Consider the following 19,654-nt stretch of genomic DNA (forward strand, 5'->3'; position numbering starts at 1 on the left):
GGTTTATGTGGATGATGACTGTGTCACTGATTATCCTAACTGGGACACCTGTGAGAGTAAAAATGGTGCTGTTGATAATTTCCTTGGGAAAACAGGTGTTTTAAACATGAGCTGTCCCAGGCAAATCAGGATTTGTGGTCATCTTGTTTATATTTGTCTTCCCACAAGACTATATGCTCCTGTGGGAGATCATATTTTGTGCTTGATTTGTGTATTTCTTGGCATGAGAAACAGTGCCACTTACATAACTGTTGTTCAGTAAATACAGAAGGGGAAGAGGGATGGAAGAAATCAGACGGTCAAATTTTATCACCCCTGAAAAAGACTGTTTCTTAAAAATCAAAACAAAACTCTGCCACATTACAGGGAGGGAGGCCAGAAATACTAACCCATGACAAATTGGAAATTCAAGAAGGCAGAATATAAATGTGGAGATGAGAAGAAACAACAGCAACAGACACATTGAATGACGTATACCAAATGATTTATACCGTCAAAGATGGTACAGATCTTGTCTATCAAAAATATCAAGGTGATCCCAGTATAAAACAAAATTAGTATTCAAAAGGGGCTTTGAGAGCATTGAATACCGTTAAATATCAGAGAACAAGCACTACAATGTGTAGTATGGAAGGTATAGTTTGTCATACTTTATTCATACCCGAGAGTAATCATCTTCAAAAGGTAAAGTATAATTCAGTATGAGATTTGGGCTTAAATAAATCTGATAGTGGAATCCATAGTCAGGACAAATGTGCTGTTTCTTACTCTTATTATCACAAGATTTTTTGATAAGTCAATGTATTTATCCATCCATGTGGTGGTTTTTTTTTTTTTTTTTTTTTAGCATTCATCATTAAAGCAATGTGGTGCCTCCTAGAGAAAGTATCGAATTAGTTTGAGAATTTCATTGCCAGCCTCAATAGGTGACCCCAAATCTTCCTGAAACTGATCTCAATTAGAAAAGAGCTACCACCATGTGAAAAAGCAGGAAACAAAACCCTGCTGCTGAGGCACCAGCCCTATCCTGATGTCCCAACATTCTCACCTCAGTGTCTGTGGTGCAGCAGTCACAGGGAGTGATGGCTGGCGGCTGTTAGTGTATTGATCTGACCCTGGGATAGAGAGCCCCCACCACCACCAGCACCGTTGCCTTCCCAGCCCGTCGTCCTCTGTCCTTCGAACTGCGAGTGGGACGCTGTCTGAACCTCCTGAGTACATCATAGCTTGTTCTGGTCCTGGAGTTCACCTGCTGGCTCAGTAGTGAACTGGGTTCCTCATGGAGTGACTGAAAGTTTATATACTGAGTAACCCCAGCTTTAAAAACAGAGAGGAAAACACATGACTTCCCCCTCAGTAGCATTCTAGGGAGCAGAGGGGTGTGCAAAGGAGGGCACCGGCATGCACACACTTTCATGCCTAACTGAGCTGATGGGTCTCAGTCTTTACATTTTGTTTTGCTTGATCTATACAGTAAATGAATTTTACCAAATATTTCCAGGGTGCCTTCCAAGTAGAATTTCTACGAGTCCTAAGATTCTGAAACATTTTTTCTTTGTTTAGGGAAAAAGTGGGTCTTGGGGGAAGGATCAATAAAGATACTGTTACATCAAAGTCTGTTATTACCCAGATCTTCATATTTGGCAGGTTTAATTTATTCTCTTGAAATATACCAAACACATTAAACAAAGCTGTGTTGTAGCACAGCTCACCAAAGAAAAGTGTAAATCATATTTTTCAACAGTTGTTATTATAAAAGAGCTCTGCACCAGTCTTTCTTAAATCACTATAAATTAAAATTAACATTGCTTAATTTGAAAACCACTATAGGTACTTCATGTAGGACATTATTTTTGCTACAATGTCTTGGCTTTCCATGCCTGAAATGCTCTCATGGGCTTTTTAGCCAGATCCAAATGCCCTAAGGGCTGATTCTGAGGCCAGAGTGTTGTTTAGGACATTTGTCATTCTATGAGTAATATGTGGCCTGCTTCTCGTGTTGGATCATTCTCTTCTTTTTAATTCTATCAATTATTATTAGCAGACACTTGGTCTTATTTATGTTATCCCTTTGCCCAGTCCTCTTTTAAAGATAGCTTTTGTTGCTAATCCCAAGAGTGTGTGTGTGTGTGTGTGTGTAAGGAGTATAACTGAGATGCAGTCAATATTAATACTTATAGGGCGTTGACCTATGACAGAGGGCCCTGATTTGTTGGTAGATGATTGAAGAATGACCTTCGTCCCTATTTTCAGTGATCTTCAGGGTAAAAAGTAGAAATCACAAAGTTTCTCTTCATCTTGAATGTGGTAAAGACTTTTGTCGAGGTTCCTTTCCTCTCTGCCTTACCCCTGAGCTTTCAAACAGATGTTACTTCCTATCCCATCTCTCTCTCTCTCTTTTTGAAGAACCAGAAGGTTCTGCCTTCCATTCCTATTTCTTCTTCCACTGCACCCCCACCCTCAGTGTAGCCTGCAGATGGTGAATGTCTTCCCCATTCATGTTTTCTAGATACGTGCGTATCTGTAAATCACATCCCCTGTTGTTGTGTGCACTTAGGAGTATACACACAGCATCATACTGCTTTGCAATTTGGCTTGCTTTCGCCATTTTTTGGAGGTTATCCATCTCAGTAGATTAGAAACTAGTTTCTTCCTTTCCACTGCTGGTCACTACTTGATAAAGCCCTTTTCTTTCTCCGTTCTTCAGAGACAGTGAGGTGGTTCTCTTTCCCTGTTCCCCCATGGCAGCAGTCATCTTCGTGGCTCCTGGGTCCTGGTGCTTGCCTCAGTTTCTCTGGGCCACACACTGGGTAGTGGAAAGGCTGGGTGGCAGCCAACAGCACCTGCAGCTTCACTTGGCCTTGCCACATGGCGCTCTGATGTGGATTGCACATGCAAACCCAATTTCCCGTGTGCCCTCATGCTCGCCAACATCTTGTGTAATCAGCCTTTAATTGTTGCCAGTGGGACCACTCCCAAGGGCACCTCAGTGGCACTTCAGCGTTGCAACCCCTGGTAGTCCATGAGATTGAGGGGCGTACCGTACTCACCACTGTGTAGTGATTTTTCCTCTGAATTTCCGTCCTCTTCCTGCTTTTCCATCAGGTCATTATTTTCTCACTGACTTACCAGAGTTCTCTCTGTCAGTGGCAGATAACACCTCTTTTTTTTCCCATTGGTGAAGACCTTGCAGATGATTTTTTTCATTTGACAGCTAGAGTTACAGTGAGAGGGAGAGACAGAGAGAAAGGTCTTCCATCCACTGGTTCACTTCCAAACAGCGCCAATGGCTGGAGTTGGGCCAATCAGAAGCCAGGAGCCAGGAGCTTCCTCCAGGAGGTGTTTGCTTTTGTGAGCCCATTTAAAAAAAACAAAAACAAAAACAAAAAAAACTTCTCCCTACCTTGATGATCGAATGGTATTCTCTTACTTTTTTCTCAACAAAATTTAAGTTATAGTCTACTTATTTACTTTCTGTATATTCCAGCTGAAATTCACTTCTGCCTAAAATGTGAGAGAGTGATGCAGTTTCATGATTTCTCTCTTTTTAATGTCATCCTTTTTTTGCTGCTTTGTGAGCCTTTGTTTGGCAGCCTTCCTTCCCTGCTTGCACCCAGTCTCGTGTCCACCCCGAGCCAAGGCCACACAGCCGTCCTGACATGGGCATGATGATAACTCTGAGGATCTTCTAGGCCCTGCCCTCCTTCCTGCTCCTCCCCGTTTGTCTCTCCATCCCAGTTCTTGCCTCGGTTTTCTGGTTCCCTCAAGTATACATTCAGTAGTATTTTGGATGAGGGAGGGTCTATCCTTTCAGTTTTGTTCTGAAAATCTCTTTATTCCACCATCACCCCCGTTGAATGATGTTGGCACTTAGTTCAGTAATTTAAACTAGAATGAGGAGGAGTTTTTCAGCGCCGTGGAAGATACTCCGGTATCTTCTGGATCCAGCTGTCTTGCAGGTGGCCTGTCTTTTGACTCTGGTTGCTTTCACCATCTCTTTGCCTTGGGCGTGCTCCAGTTTCTTTTTACATGTCTTGTAACCTGCTGAGGTGTGGTGCTTATTGGAACCCAGTATTCATGACTCAAAAATTCTGGAATTTTTCACCTACTGTCTTTAAATTTTACATTTCCTTCCTTCTTTCAGTTTTCTTCCTCAGAAACATCAACTGGTGTTTATTGGACCTTTTAATTCGTTTTGCAAATCTCTTAATGTATTTTGTTTTCTATTTCTTCATCTCTCAATGTCACAATCTGTGTGATTCTTGAGATGTGTGTTTCTTACTGTTCTATTCAGTGATATTAGTTTATTAACCCATCTTTTGCATTTTTAAGTTTCGGTTGTGTATTTTTTAATTTCTCCTAAGCTCTGTCTGATTATTTTTGAAATGGGATTTGATATTTTTTGTTGAGTCCTTCCTAGTCATTTCATACATGCTTATCCTGCCGTTCCAGGCCTGTAGTCAGTGGGGGTCTAATCCTGCTTTTCTTGGGCCTGCTGGCTGTTGGCTATGGTGAATTGCTTCCTCAAGTGTTTCATTATCTTTAACTATGTGGTAGGCCTGATTTTGTTTTGTTTCTCGTTTTGTGTTTGTTTTCTTTTCTCTGGGAGTCTTCTGTGTCCCAGGTCACAGGAGCACCCCTTCAGAATCCTTCTGCTTTTCCTTTTGTCTGGAGGTATCAACAGCAATGTGTATGCTTTCATGCAGGTGATGCAACTCCAAACTTGAGAACCTCTGCACAATCCACACCAAGCATCTAGAATCTTCTAAGGCAGCTCCCCCACCCCACCCTGAAAAGTAGACAGAACTTGCTTGTGGCTCCCCGCACTGATGGGCAGATCATTACTCTCGTTACAGCTTCCTGCAGAGGCTTCAGTCCCATCTTCCCAGCACCTCATTTCCTGTTCTCTTATCGGTAAACCTGAGTTTCGTGTTTCTTGAGACTGCTAGGTGCACCCCACCCCCCCCCCCCCCCCCCCGGCCAGGACAGCTGCAGAGTATGCCATTGGTTTGCACGTGCTCTTCCTGGCGCCTGCAACCGTCTCCAACTTCTTTTCCCTGTCCTTAGCTTCCCTTTTTTCTTAGGTTTCGGCTTAGCCATCACTTTATCTAAGCATTCCCCGCTGTCTGCCCCACTAAGAACAGAGGCGCCCCTTCCCTGTGTGTCTTGCATTAACTTCTGCAGTAGCAGTTGTACTTTGTACTGCTCCAGACCTTCCGTTTGCCTTTATCTTCCACTTCACTGCAAGCTGGCTGAGGACAAGGGGCCTTGTTTTCACTAGCACCTAGCATAATCCTGGCACATTATGGCTGCTGGATGAGTACTCCTGAGTGAAAGCATGTTATGTTTTTTTTTTTTTTCTTTTCTTTCTTTTTTTTTTTTAATTTTTATTTTTGACAGGCAGAGTGGATAGTGAGAGAGAGACAGAGAGAAAGGTCTTCCTTTTGCCGTTGGTTCACCCTCCAATGGCCGCTGCACTGCACTGATCCGATGGCAGGAGCCAGGTGCTTCTCCTGGTCTCCCATGGGCTGCAGGGCCCAAGCACTTGGGCCATCCTCCACTGCACTCCCTGGCCACAGCAGAGAGCTGGCCTGGAAGAGGGGCAACCGGGATAGAATCCGGTGCCCCAACCGGGACTAGAACCCAGTGTGCCGGCGCCGCAAGGCGGAGGATTAGCCTAGTGAGCCGTGGCGCCGGCCAGCATGTTATGTTTTTAATACAGGCGCAGTGGGGTTCAGGTTCTAAGTATAAAGCACTCCTCAGCTTGTGTACAGAATGAGAAGACATCATCCACTGTGATTGCTCTTAATAAGAACCATCGAAAACAGATGAGAGAAGCCATATGCTGAAATAATCACATCTCAGAAGATCCTTTGTGTGTCTCATGATGTGCTTCCGAGATCTGTGGGTGCACAGGAGCCAGGAATAGGAAAGCAGAGAGGCTTGTCCATCCCTGCCCAGTGTGCTGAGGTTGGAAGACGTTAGAGTGGGTGATCATATGTAACCCAAGGTGCATTGAGAATCAGGTCTACTCCAACCTTCAAGAAGGCTCTTGGGTTTCAAGAAGCAGGGTTTCATTCGAGTTCCTTTAGGGAAAAGATGCCTCCCGAGGCTGTGAGTGGAAGTGGTCAGGAATGGAGGCTGCCCCATGGCTTGCCCATGCTCGGTGTCACTGTCCCATGGACCACCTTCTCTGTCCCTCTGGAACTCTGCCTCTCTGTGTATGCCTCCTCTCCTTACCAGCTGGCTTCCTCCACTTCTCTTCCTGTTTCTTCACAGTTGGGGTTGGCATGCCGTATGTCATGGCTACTCCCATCATGGCACCAGCTTTGCTCTCATTGCCTGGTATTCTAAGGAGAAGGATGGGGAAGGGCCCACACCTTCCTTTTGTGCAGACTGTGGCATAGAGAACAATGGTACAACAAAATCCTGCCCACTTTGGCAGTAGGATGGGCAGTTTCCCACAGACATCCTGAAATTTGGCCAGCTCCCACTCCACAGCCTTGGGTCTAATTCTGTGTCCACCAGTCAACCTCTGTTTGTTTAGTTTTCCTTTTGTAGCACCCTGATCCCAAGAAGTGAAAGTATTGGGTTGTGACATCAAATACTGAAGATAGAGAAAGAATCCCACCACCACCATTACACATTGATTCTCATTGTAGTTGATTTATTAATCTCTCATGTAAGTATAGGTGTTGTGTGTAGATTAAGACTTAGACCTTCCCCCCCACTCACCAAGTGAGCTGCTAAAAGTCAGCCGTCCTTAGGCCAGGAACAGTTGCACTAAGGTTTGGAGAACCTTACGGCTGTGCCTGAACAACCAGCCCTTAGTCCAGCTCCTTCCTTGACTGCCACAGTGACTGTTCCCAGATGGTTATTAGAACAGATATGGAGCCTACAATTTATGCATTTCCGTTTTCTCCACCAAACTGGGAAATGATGCATCAAATAACATCAAAGAAATTACATAACCTACTATAGTAAAGCCACAGAAAATGTGGGCTGGCGTCATCAAAGCACAGAGGTCAAGATGAAGGTCAAGGTGAAGTGTTCTGAAGCACAGTAGGGGGGCTACAGTTTACAGCAATGTGTTGTTGGAACTAGAAAAGGAGTTCAGAGGTTCCCAACATAAAGAAATGTAAATGTTTAAGGAGATGGAAATGCTAACCACCCTGACTTGATCATGACACATTATATATATGTACCCAGTTACCACACTATACCCCACAAATAAGTGCAATTATGTGCCAGTTAAAAAAGGTCAAAATGAAAATGCCCATGCATGCATCCTACCAATAGACCAGTTTGCATTTGCAGCTTCCCGCTGTGCGCTCCCAGCTTCCCTAGGCGCTGGGCCGGGGCTCAGTGCTGCCTCTGCTCTCTCTCTCTGCCTGGTCCTCCTCTGTGCTCTGTTGGGGTGGTTGAGAGTAACCCTGCGCTGTCAACTACAGCACAGAAGCCATTACTTCCTATTACTTTGCTTGTATTCAGAATACAAGCACTGTTCTTTTATAATGCCTGTGTACTCTTCAACAACTTTTTTTTTTGGACAGGCAGAGTTAGACAGTGAGAGAGAGAGAGAGAGAGAGAGAGACAGAGAGAAAGGTCTTCCTTCCGTTGGTTCACCTCCCAAATGGCCGCCATGCGGTGCATTGCAGCCAGTGTGCTGCGCTGATCTGAAGCCAGGAGCCAGGTGCTTCTCCTGGTCTCCAATGCGGGTGCAGGGCCCAAGCGCTTGAGCCATCCTCCACTGCCCTCCCGGGCCACAGCAGAGAGCTGGACTGGAAGAGGAGCAATCGGGACAGAATCCGGCACCCTAACTGGGACTAGAACCCAGGGTGCCGGTGCCACAGGCGGAGGATTAGCCTAGTGAGCTGCGGCACCAGCCTCTTCCACAACTTTAAAAAGTAAATAATTTATGTGGAAAATAATTCCCGATAGCTTGGGCCAGTTCTTTAACCTGTCCATACTTTGATTTTTGTCGTCTGTAATTTAGGATCACAGTACCTACTCTGTGAGTGATTACAAAGATTACGTTAGATATGTATAAGCTGCGTGGCCCACGTCTGAATAGCAGCTTTGAGAGAGTAAAAGGAGAGCGAAGACAATGTGTGAAGGGTGATGGTTGTGTTCTTCTCACTCAGGGGTGAGGCAGAAGCTGCTCTCCAGGGATCTGTGTCCTTTTGCATGTCCCTGGCCACAACCAGTCCCCAGTTAGGTGGTTCTGTTTGTCACCTGAGGCCCTACTGAAGAGCTCTTGTCCCTCCGTAGCCACCCAAACACTCCAGGAGTTGGGCAAATCTCGTAAGGACCCAACCTTCACTTCTGCTTGATGTAAACTTTTTTTTAAGAAAATATTTATTTATTTGAAAGGCAGCATTAGAGAGAGACAGAGAGAAAGCTTCCATCACTGGTTAACTCCCCAAATGCCTGCAACAGCCAGGGTTGGGCCAGGCCAAAGCCAGGAGCCCGAAGCTGCATCCAGGTCTCAGACATGGTTGCAAGCGGCCAAGTGCTTGGGCCATTTTCTGCTGCTTTCTCAGGTGCATTAGCAGGGAGCTGGAGCAGCTGGGACTAGAACTGGCGCCCGTGTGGGATGCCAGCACCGCAGGCTGCGGTTTAACCCGCTCAGCCATAACACCAAGCCCCATGCTTGATGTAAAGTTTATCCATTTGTCTGTAAGTCCTTACAGCAGAGTCACCGAACCCAGAGGTGGGCTGTTGCCGCGGGCCAGTTTGTAGAGGATTTCATTCAGGAAATGAAGGCACTTACAGTGTCTGTGCAACACAGTGACTTCCTTTAAAAGTTCATTCCATATTCTGCTTTTCCCAGCCCAAAGAGTCAGAAAAATCCAGTTGGAAATTCCCCTAGGAATCACCGCGTGAATGGATCGCTGTCTGGGGAACATGGCCAATCCACTCTGCTCTCAGGGTGGCGCAGTCAGCATGTCCGACACGCCGCCCAGCACGCTGCTCGCTCATTGATGATGGTGTTAAAAGCCGCATTCCTAGGGAAGGATGTGCTCAGCCACCACCGGCTTATTCATTATTTATATACAATTAAAGGGCACGGCTCAAATGAATGCAAGCATCTGGGGAAAGTCATTATTCATGTACGGATCAAATCGAGCATTTGTCATTTCCCTGGGGACTTAGCACACCTCTCCGTGCCTTGGGATCTGAAATTATATTAAGCAGAGTAGATGTTTTAACTCTTATTTAGCTTCGTTGTTAGCTAAGTAGAGTAAACTTACTCAGGTTATTTGGATTCGCTTAAAATTAGCCCTCACTTCTCCTTAAAATATTAGAATAGGAAAGGGGGGAAATGTCTTTTTAGGACGTATTGTATTCTAAGAATGTATGCAGATTATTCTATGATTCTTAATGACCCACTATTAACATAGTAGGAAGCCCGGTGCATTAATGCAATACCTCTTTTCACATCATTACTCCTAATGGAACTGTTACCAGGATAATAGCTTGACCTTTAGCTAGAAATTCAGATGGCAAAAATATATTCTGCTTACTCCGTACCCTCTATTCACAGAGCTGTTGACTGTTTTCACATCAATGCATTGACAATCTTTTGGCCTTGTTCTTAGGCCTCATCTGCCATTGTAATGGCGAGAACAGGATTTCGTCTTCAGTAGGTAAAGTCTAGTTAAGTCTCCTTTGAGTTTGGATATAACCTGTGAGCTAGAATGTCACCATTGTGCCCAGTGGAAATATTCACCTGTGTGGGCATTTTTCAAAAAGTCTCTAGATACGGCCTCAAGAGGCCTCGGAGGCAGAGCCAGGAGACAGCTGTTTCTCTCACTGCTCTCCATGGAAACCCGATGAAGTTTTAACTCGCAGGAGAAAACATTAACCAGAAACTGTTGTCTTTTTAGGGAGTGATGGAATACCTGCGCTCAGGGTTAGATGAGAAAGGTCTGATCTGAAACCCCACAGGGAGTGGAGAAAACAGCCCGCACCTTCCCGCTGGCCCTCCCAGACCTGCCTGTTGACACACATGGAAGTCGTTTTGATGTTGGCATAATCGCAGTCTACTTTGTCCATCTGGGACCACTACTTTTCCAATGTGTCATCGTGTCAACTCACACACTTCACAGTCTGAGAGGTTGCTATGGAAATTAATTATATAAATACTGTTACACGTGGGAAGAGGTTTACCTGCTAAGACAGTGCATCCAGTCATTTTTGGGGGTACAGGTTTTCATACAAGGAAACAGGATGCTATGCACAAATATTTTTTTCCTATTTATTAAAACACAACTTTAGGAACCTTTTGGCAATTCTCTAATTAGCAACTGTTATTGTGGCACTTGAATGTACTTAAACCTTGTGTCTTTAAATATAGCCAATTAAGATTTCCTACTAATTCAGATAAGGCCATCCTCCCCCAGTTAGTCTAAATTTGTGAGCCGTTCTCTTGGCTTCCAGTAGGAAGAAAACTGTAAGATATGTCTGTATTCATCAGATATTTTTGTTCAGTTTCGGTTCCGTGCGAGGCACTATTATAGGTGCTTTGACGGAGACAGAAGAAGTGAGGACCCTGAAGTTCCTTAGAACCTAGGGATGTACGAGCATGCCTGCCTGCCAGGGATCTCGTCTCCCCATGTCTGTCCCAGGTGCATGCTGTTTGTCCTGCTGTGCCCCACCTGTCATACAGCAGGCAGCCAACCGGGTTGATACTTCAGCAGCCCCATACACGGCTGCTCTGCTGCTGCTGTTTGATACTGCAGGGTCTCACCAGGGCACTTCTTGCTGTCTCCTGCCCTGCTCTGTGAGCCCTGCTTCCCAGCCCCGTTGACATTGACATTGCCTAATTACTGGAGCTATCTCCAAGTCCATGAGCCGCCTCCTGGCTCCACTGCCCAGATCTGTGGGAGTCAAAAGGAAGAAGGTGGGGTCAGGCACCGTGGCACACTAGGTTAATCCTCTGCCTGTGGCGCCGGCATCCCATATGGGCACCAGTTCTAGTCCCAGTTGCTCCTCTTCAAGTCCAGCTCTCTGCTGTAGCCTGGGAAAGCAGTGGAAGATGGCCCAAGATGGCCCTGCAGCTGCATGGGAGACCTGGAAGAAGCTCCTGGCTCCTGGCTTCAGATCGGCGCAGCTCCGGCCATTGCGGCCATTTGGGGAGTGAACCAATGGAAGGAAGACCTTTCTCTCTGTCTCTCCCTCTCACTGTAACTCTGCCTGTCAAATAAATAAATAAAATCTTAAAAAAAGGAAGAGAGTGGAGAGGTGAAGTAATTCATCCCAGGGGATGTCTTCATCAGCATCTTCAAGTGCTTTCTGTCCCTATTCTCCCACCAAACAAATTCCTGACCCTAGACCAGCCCTGCCATGCCAGTGCCCTAAGTAGGAGCTGCAGGGGACCGAGGGGAGGAACCCACCTGTGCAGATCTTTGTCACCACAGACCTGTGTCTGCTGCTTGGCAGCCTTCTCAGCAGTCCTCGGTCTGCTGCCCTGCCCCTTCTTCTCAGAGGCAATTCTAAGCATTCTCACGCTCTCAGCCTCCCAGAGCCCCTCACCGCTGAGCTCCCAGAGGATGCAGGAGTGACCACGCTAGCCTAGAATCACTGTGAACCCCCCCACCCCAGCCTCCCTGGCCCTTTCCCTCCCTCAGTCCAAGGGCAGCCCTGACCGTCAGTTCTTGCCAACAGCGACATTTCAGTGTTCTGTGTCCTCACAGTTTTGTTCACATCAAATGGTAGTTTTTTAATATTGTTTTGGTTACTTAGTAGATATAAAGCATATTGTACAGTTCTTTGATTTGGTCATTAGTGGAACATTTTACCTGGTGTCTTCTGGTGTATACACTTAGTTCATTTATCCAGTAACTTTTGAGGTTACTCTTTGATTTAAAAGAGCTCTTATATATTGACCATTTTTCAGTGCTATTTAGTGCGACTAGCTTTTCTCATTCTAATGAAATGTTTATTTTTCATTCAGTAGAAAATTTCTCTTTTTCTGTAGTTGACTCTGTCAATATTTTCCTTTGTCGTTTCTTTTTAAAAGAAGCCTTTGGAAACATTAGACTTTCCCATATTTTAAATACCGCGAAGGCAGCATGATGTGACGAGACAGTGGCCGTGCAGAAAGCAAGCTGAAGAGGCGAGCTGGAAGGTGCCCGGGGATGGAGCGTGAGGCAGGAGTGTCCGCTCCATGCCTTGTGTGCCGTCGCCCACTGCGCAGCTTTCCCAGCAGAATTCTCCTGCCTCCCCCGTGTCCTGTCGCAGGGTTCTGCAGAGACACTGCTGTGCCTGTAGTGCAGCTCATCCCGCAGAGCTAGTTCACGATGCAAAGGGATGGTTGACTTGCGTTGGAATTGGAACTTGCATTATGACATTACATTATTATTTATTTTGAGAACTGATTGAGCTAGTAGGAACCACACCACGAGAACACGCAGCGTCTCGTGTAGTTCTGCACTCCGTGTTGAGAGGACAACAAAAAAAGTGATGTCTTTTAATGTATTTACTGAGCTTTATCATGAGGCCAGGAGACTGCAGGAAGCATTTTTTTTTCTCTATTTGTACAACACATGGATGTAGACCAAGGAGAAAGAGCAGTGTTTATATGAACTGCTTACTATTTCTAATTTGTAGCCAGTTTCGTTTTAAAACACAATATAAGGGTCTTCAAAAAGTTCATGGAAACTATGTATAATGAAACACCTACATGTAGATTTCAATTTTTTCACCAAAATAAGCTTTTCTTTGAAATCCATTTTTCCATAAACTCTTGGCAGACCCCTTGCACAGTGTGTATAGCCAGGAGCCAGCCAGTTTCCATCTTTGCCAAAGGACTATAAGATGGATGTTGCTGAAGCTGCACATTGCGGGACTGACATCATTCAGAAAAAGACTTGTCTTCCCCCTTCTTGAAATGTGTTCCTGTTTCAGATTTGCCTATTTTATTTGTTAAAATGCTTAACTAGATTTCATGTTTTCTTTCAGTCTTCACAGAAAAGTACTGTACTGCTAACCATGTGGATAAACTTCCTGGCCCAAGAGACTGGGTACAGATTCTACAGGATCAAATTAAACTGGCCAGAAGAAGATTAAAAAGAGGCTCAGGTACGGACAAGCTGCAGGGAAATCACTGCGGAAGCGCTCTGCTGAGTTGCTAGACTTTGTCAAGCGTAGTCCTTGGCTCCAGGTAGTTTTAGTGTCCTCTTTCCTTGAAGGAGAAGCTCCACAAGGGTACCTGTGCAAAAAACATTCTGAAAAATCCATTTAGAGTTTTTCATAATACACATTTTCTATATCTGTTGGGAAGCTTCTTTGCGCCTTTCTATATAATATGCTGTGGTTTGCTGTCTTAAAGTCTTATTCAGATGGATTTTGAAACTTACCTTAAGATTGGTCAAAATGATCTTAGTCCATTTGCTCTAAATCATGTAAACAAGAAAGTTTGCTAGTCTCTTTTGTGTTCTAATGTGTCTTACGGATGAAAATGAGTCTTCTGTGGTTTGCTTCTATCTGCCTATTGATTTTTGTTTGTTTGGATCTGCATGATTTTATAAAGGTACCAGTATGTTAAGATAAAAAAAATAAAATAAAATAACAATGATCATCCTTCCAGGAACACCATATCAAATAGAAAGGAGCTTTAGATCAAATAAGTGTGTGTGTGTGTGTGTGTGTTTAAAAATCTGGGCCTCACAATTCTGGGATGATTATTCCAGGAAAAGCTAATACCAGTTGAATTGTAACTGTGTACATTTGGTACATTTACATTTGAAGTCTCAGTCTCCCCAAGTGACAGTGGACCAATTTACCAGTGGAGAATCGCTTTATGGTCAATTTTCTCCCATCACAAAAAAAAAATGTCTCTAGAAGTCCACAGATCTCTAGATACTATTTTTAAATTCCAAATAAATTAGTGTAGCCATTATGGAAAACAGTATGGAGATTCCTCAGAAAATTAAAAATAGATCTATCATGTGATTCAGCAGTCCCACGATTGAGTGTGTGTGTGTGTGTATATATATATATGTACATTATGTATGTATATATATATATATAGGTTGTGGAGATGGAAACAGTGTGTCTGAGGCACACTGACATTGCCATGTTCATTGCAGCATTATCCACAATAGCCAAGGCATGAAAACAACACAGGTGTTCACCTACAGATGGGTGGGTAGAGAAGATGTGGCACATATACGCAATAGCATAGTGTTCAACCTTTCAAGAGAAGGAAATCTTGTCATGTACCACAACCTGGATGAATGCGAAGGGCATTATGCTAAGGGAAATAAGCCAGGCACAGACAGACAATTACTGCACAATCTCATTTATAATATATGGGATCTATAAAATAGACTCTTTGAAACAGAGGTAGATGTGGTAGATGTGTGGCATAGCGGGCCACTACCACCCAGGACACTGGCATTCCAAATCAGAGTTCCTGGGTTCATGTCGTGTCTCTGCTTTCCAGGCCAGCTTCCGTGTGTGTACCTGGGAGGTAGCAGGTGATAGCTCCAGTACTTGGGTCCCTGCCACCCAAATGAGACCCAGATTGGGGTCCAGGCCTTTGGCTTTGGAAAAGCTGAAGTTCAGGCTGCCCCAACCCTGGCTGTTACGGGCAGTTGAGGAGTGAACCAGCAGATAGGAGTCTCTCTGTCTCTCTCTGCCTCTGTCCATTCCTGTCTCTTCCTTATAAATAATAAGTAAATTTAAACTTTTAAATTAGAGCAATGAGAAGTATGTGAAAATATGTTAATCAATCTGCTTTAGCCATTCTAAAGTATATACATATTTCAGAACATTGTGTTACACAGCATACATATATACAACGGTTATGTGTTAATTAAGTAAATAAATGGAAACAAATTCAGGTCAGACATCAAACACCTGGCCCGAGCCTCTGGCTGGCGTGTGAGATGGCTCAGGAACGCACGGCAGGTGATGGTATACATTTGCCTAGTGTGGAGGTGTGAGAACAGTGCTACAGTGAGTGTGACTGTCCCTGTGACAGCACACCACACACTGGGTCACTCAGTAGGAGCAGAAATGTATCTGGAGGCTGGGAAGTGCAAGAGTGAGAGGCCACGTTGGGTGAGGGCCTTCTTGCTCCACCATCCTATGGTAGAAGGGCAGAGAGCATGAGACGGGAGAGACTGTTCTTGCCCTTGTGTTACTCCTGCAGTAACGCATTAATTCATTCATGAGGGCCCTGCCTTCTGTCCTAGTCAGTTAGACCCCACTTGCCAACAGCTACAGCACTGGGAAGTCAGTTTCCAACAGATGCCTTTTGGAGCCCTCGTTCGAACCACAGCAGTCTCTAACAGATCTTTTTTTTTTTTTTTTTTAAGATTATATATTTGAAAGATAGAATTACAGAGAGAGATCTTCCATCCACTGGTTCATTCCCCCAGTGGCTGCAACAGCCATGGCTGGGCCAGGCTCATGCCAGAACCTAGAACTCTTCTATCCAGTTCTCCCACATGGCTGGCAGGGGCCCAAGCATTCCATTTTCCCAGGCACATCAGCAGGGAGCTGGATGGGAAGTGGAGTAGCCAGGACTGAAATCAGCACCCACATAGGATGCTGGCATCGCAGGAAGCAGCTTAAACTGATACACCACAATGCTGGCCCCTAACAGATCCTTTTCATGTGAAACTGTGACACCTCCCCAGTCTAGCTGTGCCCTCCTCTCCAGTCTCCTCTCCCACCCTAGACCCCAGACTCTGCCAGCCACGCCTGGCTTCTCTGTTCCTGAACTAGTCTGGTCTCCCACGTGCTGAGGCTTTATCTGCCTGGAAACGCCACCTCTACCTTCCATAAGCATCTGAAAGGTTCTCTTTTCCTAGAGCTTTCCCAGGTGGCCTGTGCACTTTAAACCTTCTGTTTCCTCCACAGGGACTGCCTCTGAGTCGTGCCCGTGTCCCAAGTGACTGGCACTTTCAAGAAATACTTGTAGAGGGAGGGTGTTTGGCCCGTTGCCTTGCAGTCCCTGCATCCTGTATTGAGTGCCTGGGTCCAGTCCCAGCCCCACTCCGCATTCCAGCTTGCTGCTGATGCACACCCTGGGAGGCAGCAGTGAGGGCTCAAGGAGTTAAGTCTCCGCCACCCATGTGGGAGCAGATGGAGTTCCCACCTCCTAGACTCAGCCTGGCAGAACCCAGGCATTGCAGGCATTTGGGGCGCGGACCAGTCGGTAAGAGCTCCCTTTGTATCTTTGTCTGTCTCTCAAATAAATTAATTAAATGTTAAGAAAAGAAACATTTGTTGAATGAGCCAGTGAATCAATTTGTAATTATAGAAAGGAAGAGACTGTTGTCCATGACAACAAGGCTGTATTGTTAGCCTGGTCAAGGTCATGTGTGGCCCTCAAGAGTATTTGATCACGTAATCCCACGTGAACCCGCGGGGTGCCTAGGGCTCCTGAGGGTGCCTTGTGATCACTCCAGAGTCCCCCCACCCCCTCCTCCTCGCAGGCGTCTCGCATCTCCTCTGCCCCATCTCCTGGTTGTGTTACACCCTTCCCCTCCCCTTCTCTTCTCCAGTCCTCTCCCCACCCCTGAGATTCGGAGCTTCCTGAACTGGGGGGACCTCACTCGACATGGATTAACACATTCTGCCGGCACAACCCTCACACCTCCCGATTCAGCCTTGAGTTACATCACCAAGCCCCCAGGCCCCTTCCTACAGGGGGTTGAGTTGGGAGTGAATGACAGATGTCATTTTTATAGTTGTATGACAGGTGTCACCAAAGACATTTGCCCAGTAAGTTCACCCAACAGGGAATCCCTACTTGGTCTGTGCTGACTGAGTATATTAGAACCTTTTTACCTATTGATTTCTCCAGTGCAGACCCTCTGCCCGGACCATGACAGCACTAAATATAATAGATTTGAGAGATCTAAAGTTTGTCATAATGGAGAGACCTCAGCGTACTATCAGCACACCCAAAGGAAAGGCAAAGGGCCACCATACCCAAGAAGCAGCCGCCCAGCTAACTGTCATTCTCCCAGGTTCTCATCCTAGCTGTGCCACCAAGGTGGACCTGGCCCAAGGCAGGCCAGCAGATACCTGTGCACACACCTGGTCCCATCCTGCTTCACGGGCTGCGAGGGTTGCAGGAAAACGTGAGACATCCTTGGAGCTCCTTGGGAGCTTGCCGGAACAGAACTGTAAACACAGAGTGTGGGTTTACTAATTTGAATGCTCCAGAGACAGGAAGAAGAGGGCTCTGTGTTCTAGGACGTGTGCCCGTCTCTGAGGAGGGGGACTAAAAGTCCCTAGGCGACTTATCGGGTTAAGGTTTCAGAGAACCCTCTGAAGAAGGTAGGAGTCCCAAGCTATAGGGAGATAGCAGCAGCCTGGCTGGCAGTGGAGCCCAGGCCTCAAATAGGAAGCTTGGCTTCAGTCTTCTTGTAGTGCCTTCTCCATGCTTGGGTATTTTATGGGTAAACACCTTTCTCCTTCTCCTGTCAGGTGCTGAGGCCGTCTTGTAGGTTCTCGTCTGTCTTCCTTCCCCTTCCCCACCCACAGCGTGCACGCGCACACACACACACACACACAGCAGGATGTATGAACCTCCACCATCCCTCTTCCTCCTGCCAACAGCAGACTGGCCAGCGAGCACATTTCTTTTTTTTTTTTTTTTAAGATTTTTAATTTTTTATTTATTTACTTGAGAGGCAGAGCTACAGATAGAAAGAGGGAGAGACAGAGAGAGAGGTCTTCTATTGGCTGTTTCACTCCCGAAATGGTTGCAACAGCCAGAGCTGAGCCATCCAAAGCCAGGAGCTAGGAGCTGCTGCTGGCTTCCACACAGGTGCAGACACCCAAGCAGTTAGGCCATCTTCTATTGTTTTCTCGGGCCATAGGCAGAACTGGGTAGGAAGAGGAGCAGCTGGGACATGACAGCGGGCACCCGTATGGGATGCTGGCACCACAGGCAGAGGCTTAGCCTACTACGCCACAGTGCTGGCCCTGGTGAGCACATTTCTTAACCATCCTGGCATTTCTGTTAATCATGCACATCACCAATGCTCATTCTCCCCCCTTATTTGCCTGGTTCTCCAGAATGGCCCCCAAGCCCTGCCTTTCTTGGAGGCCTTCTCGTCCAGGAGAGTGTCCACTCCTGTACTACAGGCATCAGGATACTGGACTTGGGACATTTTAACTTCGGAGCATCAGCTTCCAAGGACCTGCCGCATACTCGTGGTTGGCACCTTGGCTCTTCTCTCCCATGTGTGTAGTAGTGTCTGTTAGCACCTGAGAAGAGAAGGCCAAACCTTGCTCTTCCCAGGCGTACAGACCAAAACAAGCCAAGTGCACCAGCAAAGACCGGCCAAGGACAGAATGTCTCCTGATTTTGTCAAGTCACTTCCTTCTCCTTGAGTAGCGCAAAAGCAGGACCCAGCAAACTGAAACCATGGCCACTGCCATGGGACGCTGATGGAAACTAAGAGTCCTGGACCCATAATGCTCCTTGCCCTCTCACTTTCTGTCTTGGTTAGTTCTGGTCTAAATGATCACGCCAACAGCGTTTCATGGATACGCCACCACTTCAACCTTGTCTCGTCTATGACTCAGTTCCCGGAATCAGGTCTAGACGCCGACTGTGAGTGGGCAAACTAATTAGCTCCCGGGTCAAGGAAGTCCACAGGGCCTCGAGGAAGAAGGAGTGCCCAGCATGGATCTGAGAGGTCGTTAGCCGAGGCCAGATAGAAACTCACTGGGAGCGTTCATCACGTGTGGCCATTTTTTCCTATAACTAGAATGATTCTTATCCTGTGTGGATTTTTATTGTTTTCATTTGATTATTTCCTAGAGCTGAAATCACAATTTATTATTTGTGTTAGATCTGAGCGTAAAGCCGTCACTGCTATTAAATTTTTATTGGACTTGCTCAATCTTTTCTGAATTTTACAACTTGATTATCACCACAGAAGAAAGATTGTGAGCTTGTTGTTACAGACAAATGTTATAATTAAATTTAAATAACAGTGATGTCCTTCATCTCTGACACTTCGCTCCTATTCTTGCAGGCAGCTTATGCTGATTTATAGTTAATGATGTGTGTGTGTGTGTGTATCTTTGGCTGTATATGTTTTGTTCTTACTAATGCATATAATAGTATAAGCCTATTTTTAAAAAGGATAGCTGAATTACAGAGTGAACATTAACTTATCCCCCAGACTGATTTTTGAAAAAGAATTACACAGGTAAAGTAGAGAAATTTAATAAAGTATAAAATTAACTAAAACGTCAAGATTTAAAAAAATAAGCAAATAATTATCCTTGTGATGTATGCACTATTAATAGCAAAAAGATTAGGAATGCAGACTTTTTTTAAAAAAGACTTATTTATTTACTTGAAAGTACAGAAAGGGAGAGAGAGAGAGGTTTTCCATCCACTGGTTCACTCCCCAAATGGCTGCAATGGCCAGAGCTGAGCCAACCTAGAGCCAAAAGCCAGGAGCTTCTTCCAGGTCTCCCACATGGGTGTAAGGGCCCAAGGACTTGGACCATCTTCTACTGCTTTCCCAGGCAATAGCAGAGATCTGGATTGAAAGTGGAGCAGCTGGGACTTGAACCAGCACCCATATGGGATGCCAGCACTGCAAGCAGTGGCTTTACCTGTGCCGGCCCTAGGAGTACAAACTTTTAAAACGACTCACATCCC

General features: G+C 45.6%; 1 protein-coding gene across 7 annotated transcripts in view; it reads left to right on the forward strand.

Moving 5' to 3' along the window:
- BEND7 (BEN domain containing 7) overlaps positions 1–19,654 on the forward strand; it is a 99,807-nt gene that overhangs the window by 71,607 nt on the left and 8,546 nt on the right. For all 7 annotated transcript variants that reach the window (XM_062210869.1, XM_062210871.1, XM_062210870.1 and 4 more), the window contains exon 7: positions 12,967–13,086. In XM_062210869.1, coding sequence (XP_062066853.1) covers positions 12,967–13,086 — 120 coding nt within the window. The remainder of the gene's footprint in view (positions 1–12,966; positions 13,087–19,654) is intronic.

The sequence above is a fragment of the Lepus europaeus genome, chromosome 14, assembly GCF_033115175.1.
Source record: "Lepus europaeus isolate LE1 chromosome 14, mLepTim1.pri, whole genome shotgun sequence".
Lineage (NCBI taxonomy): Eukaryota > Metazoa > Chordata > Mammalia > Lagomorpha > Leporidae > Lepus > Lepus europaeus.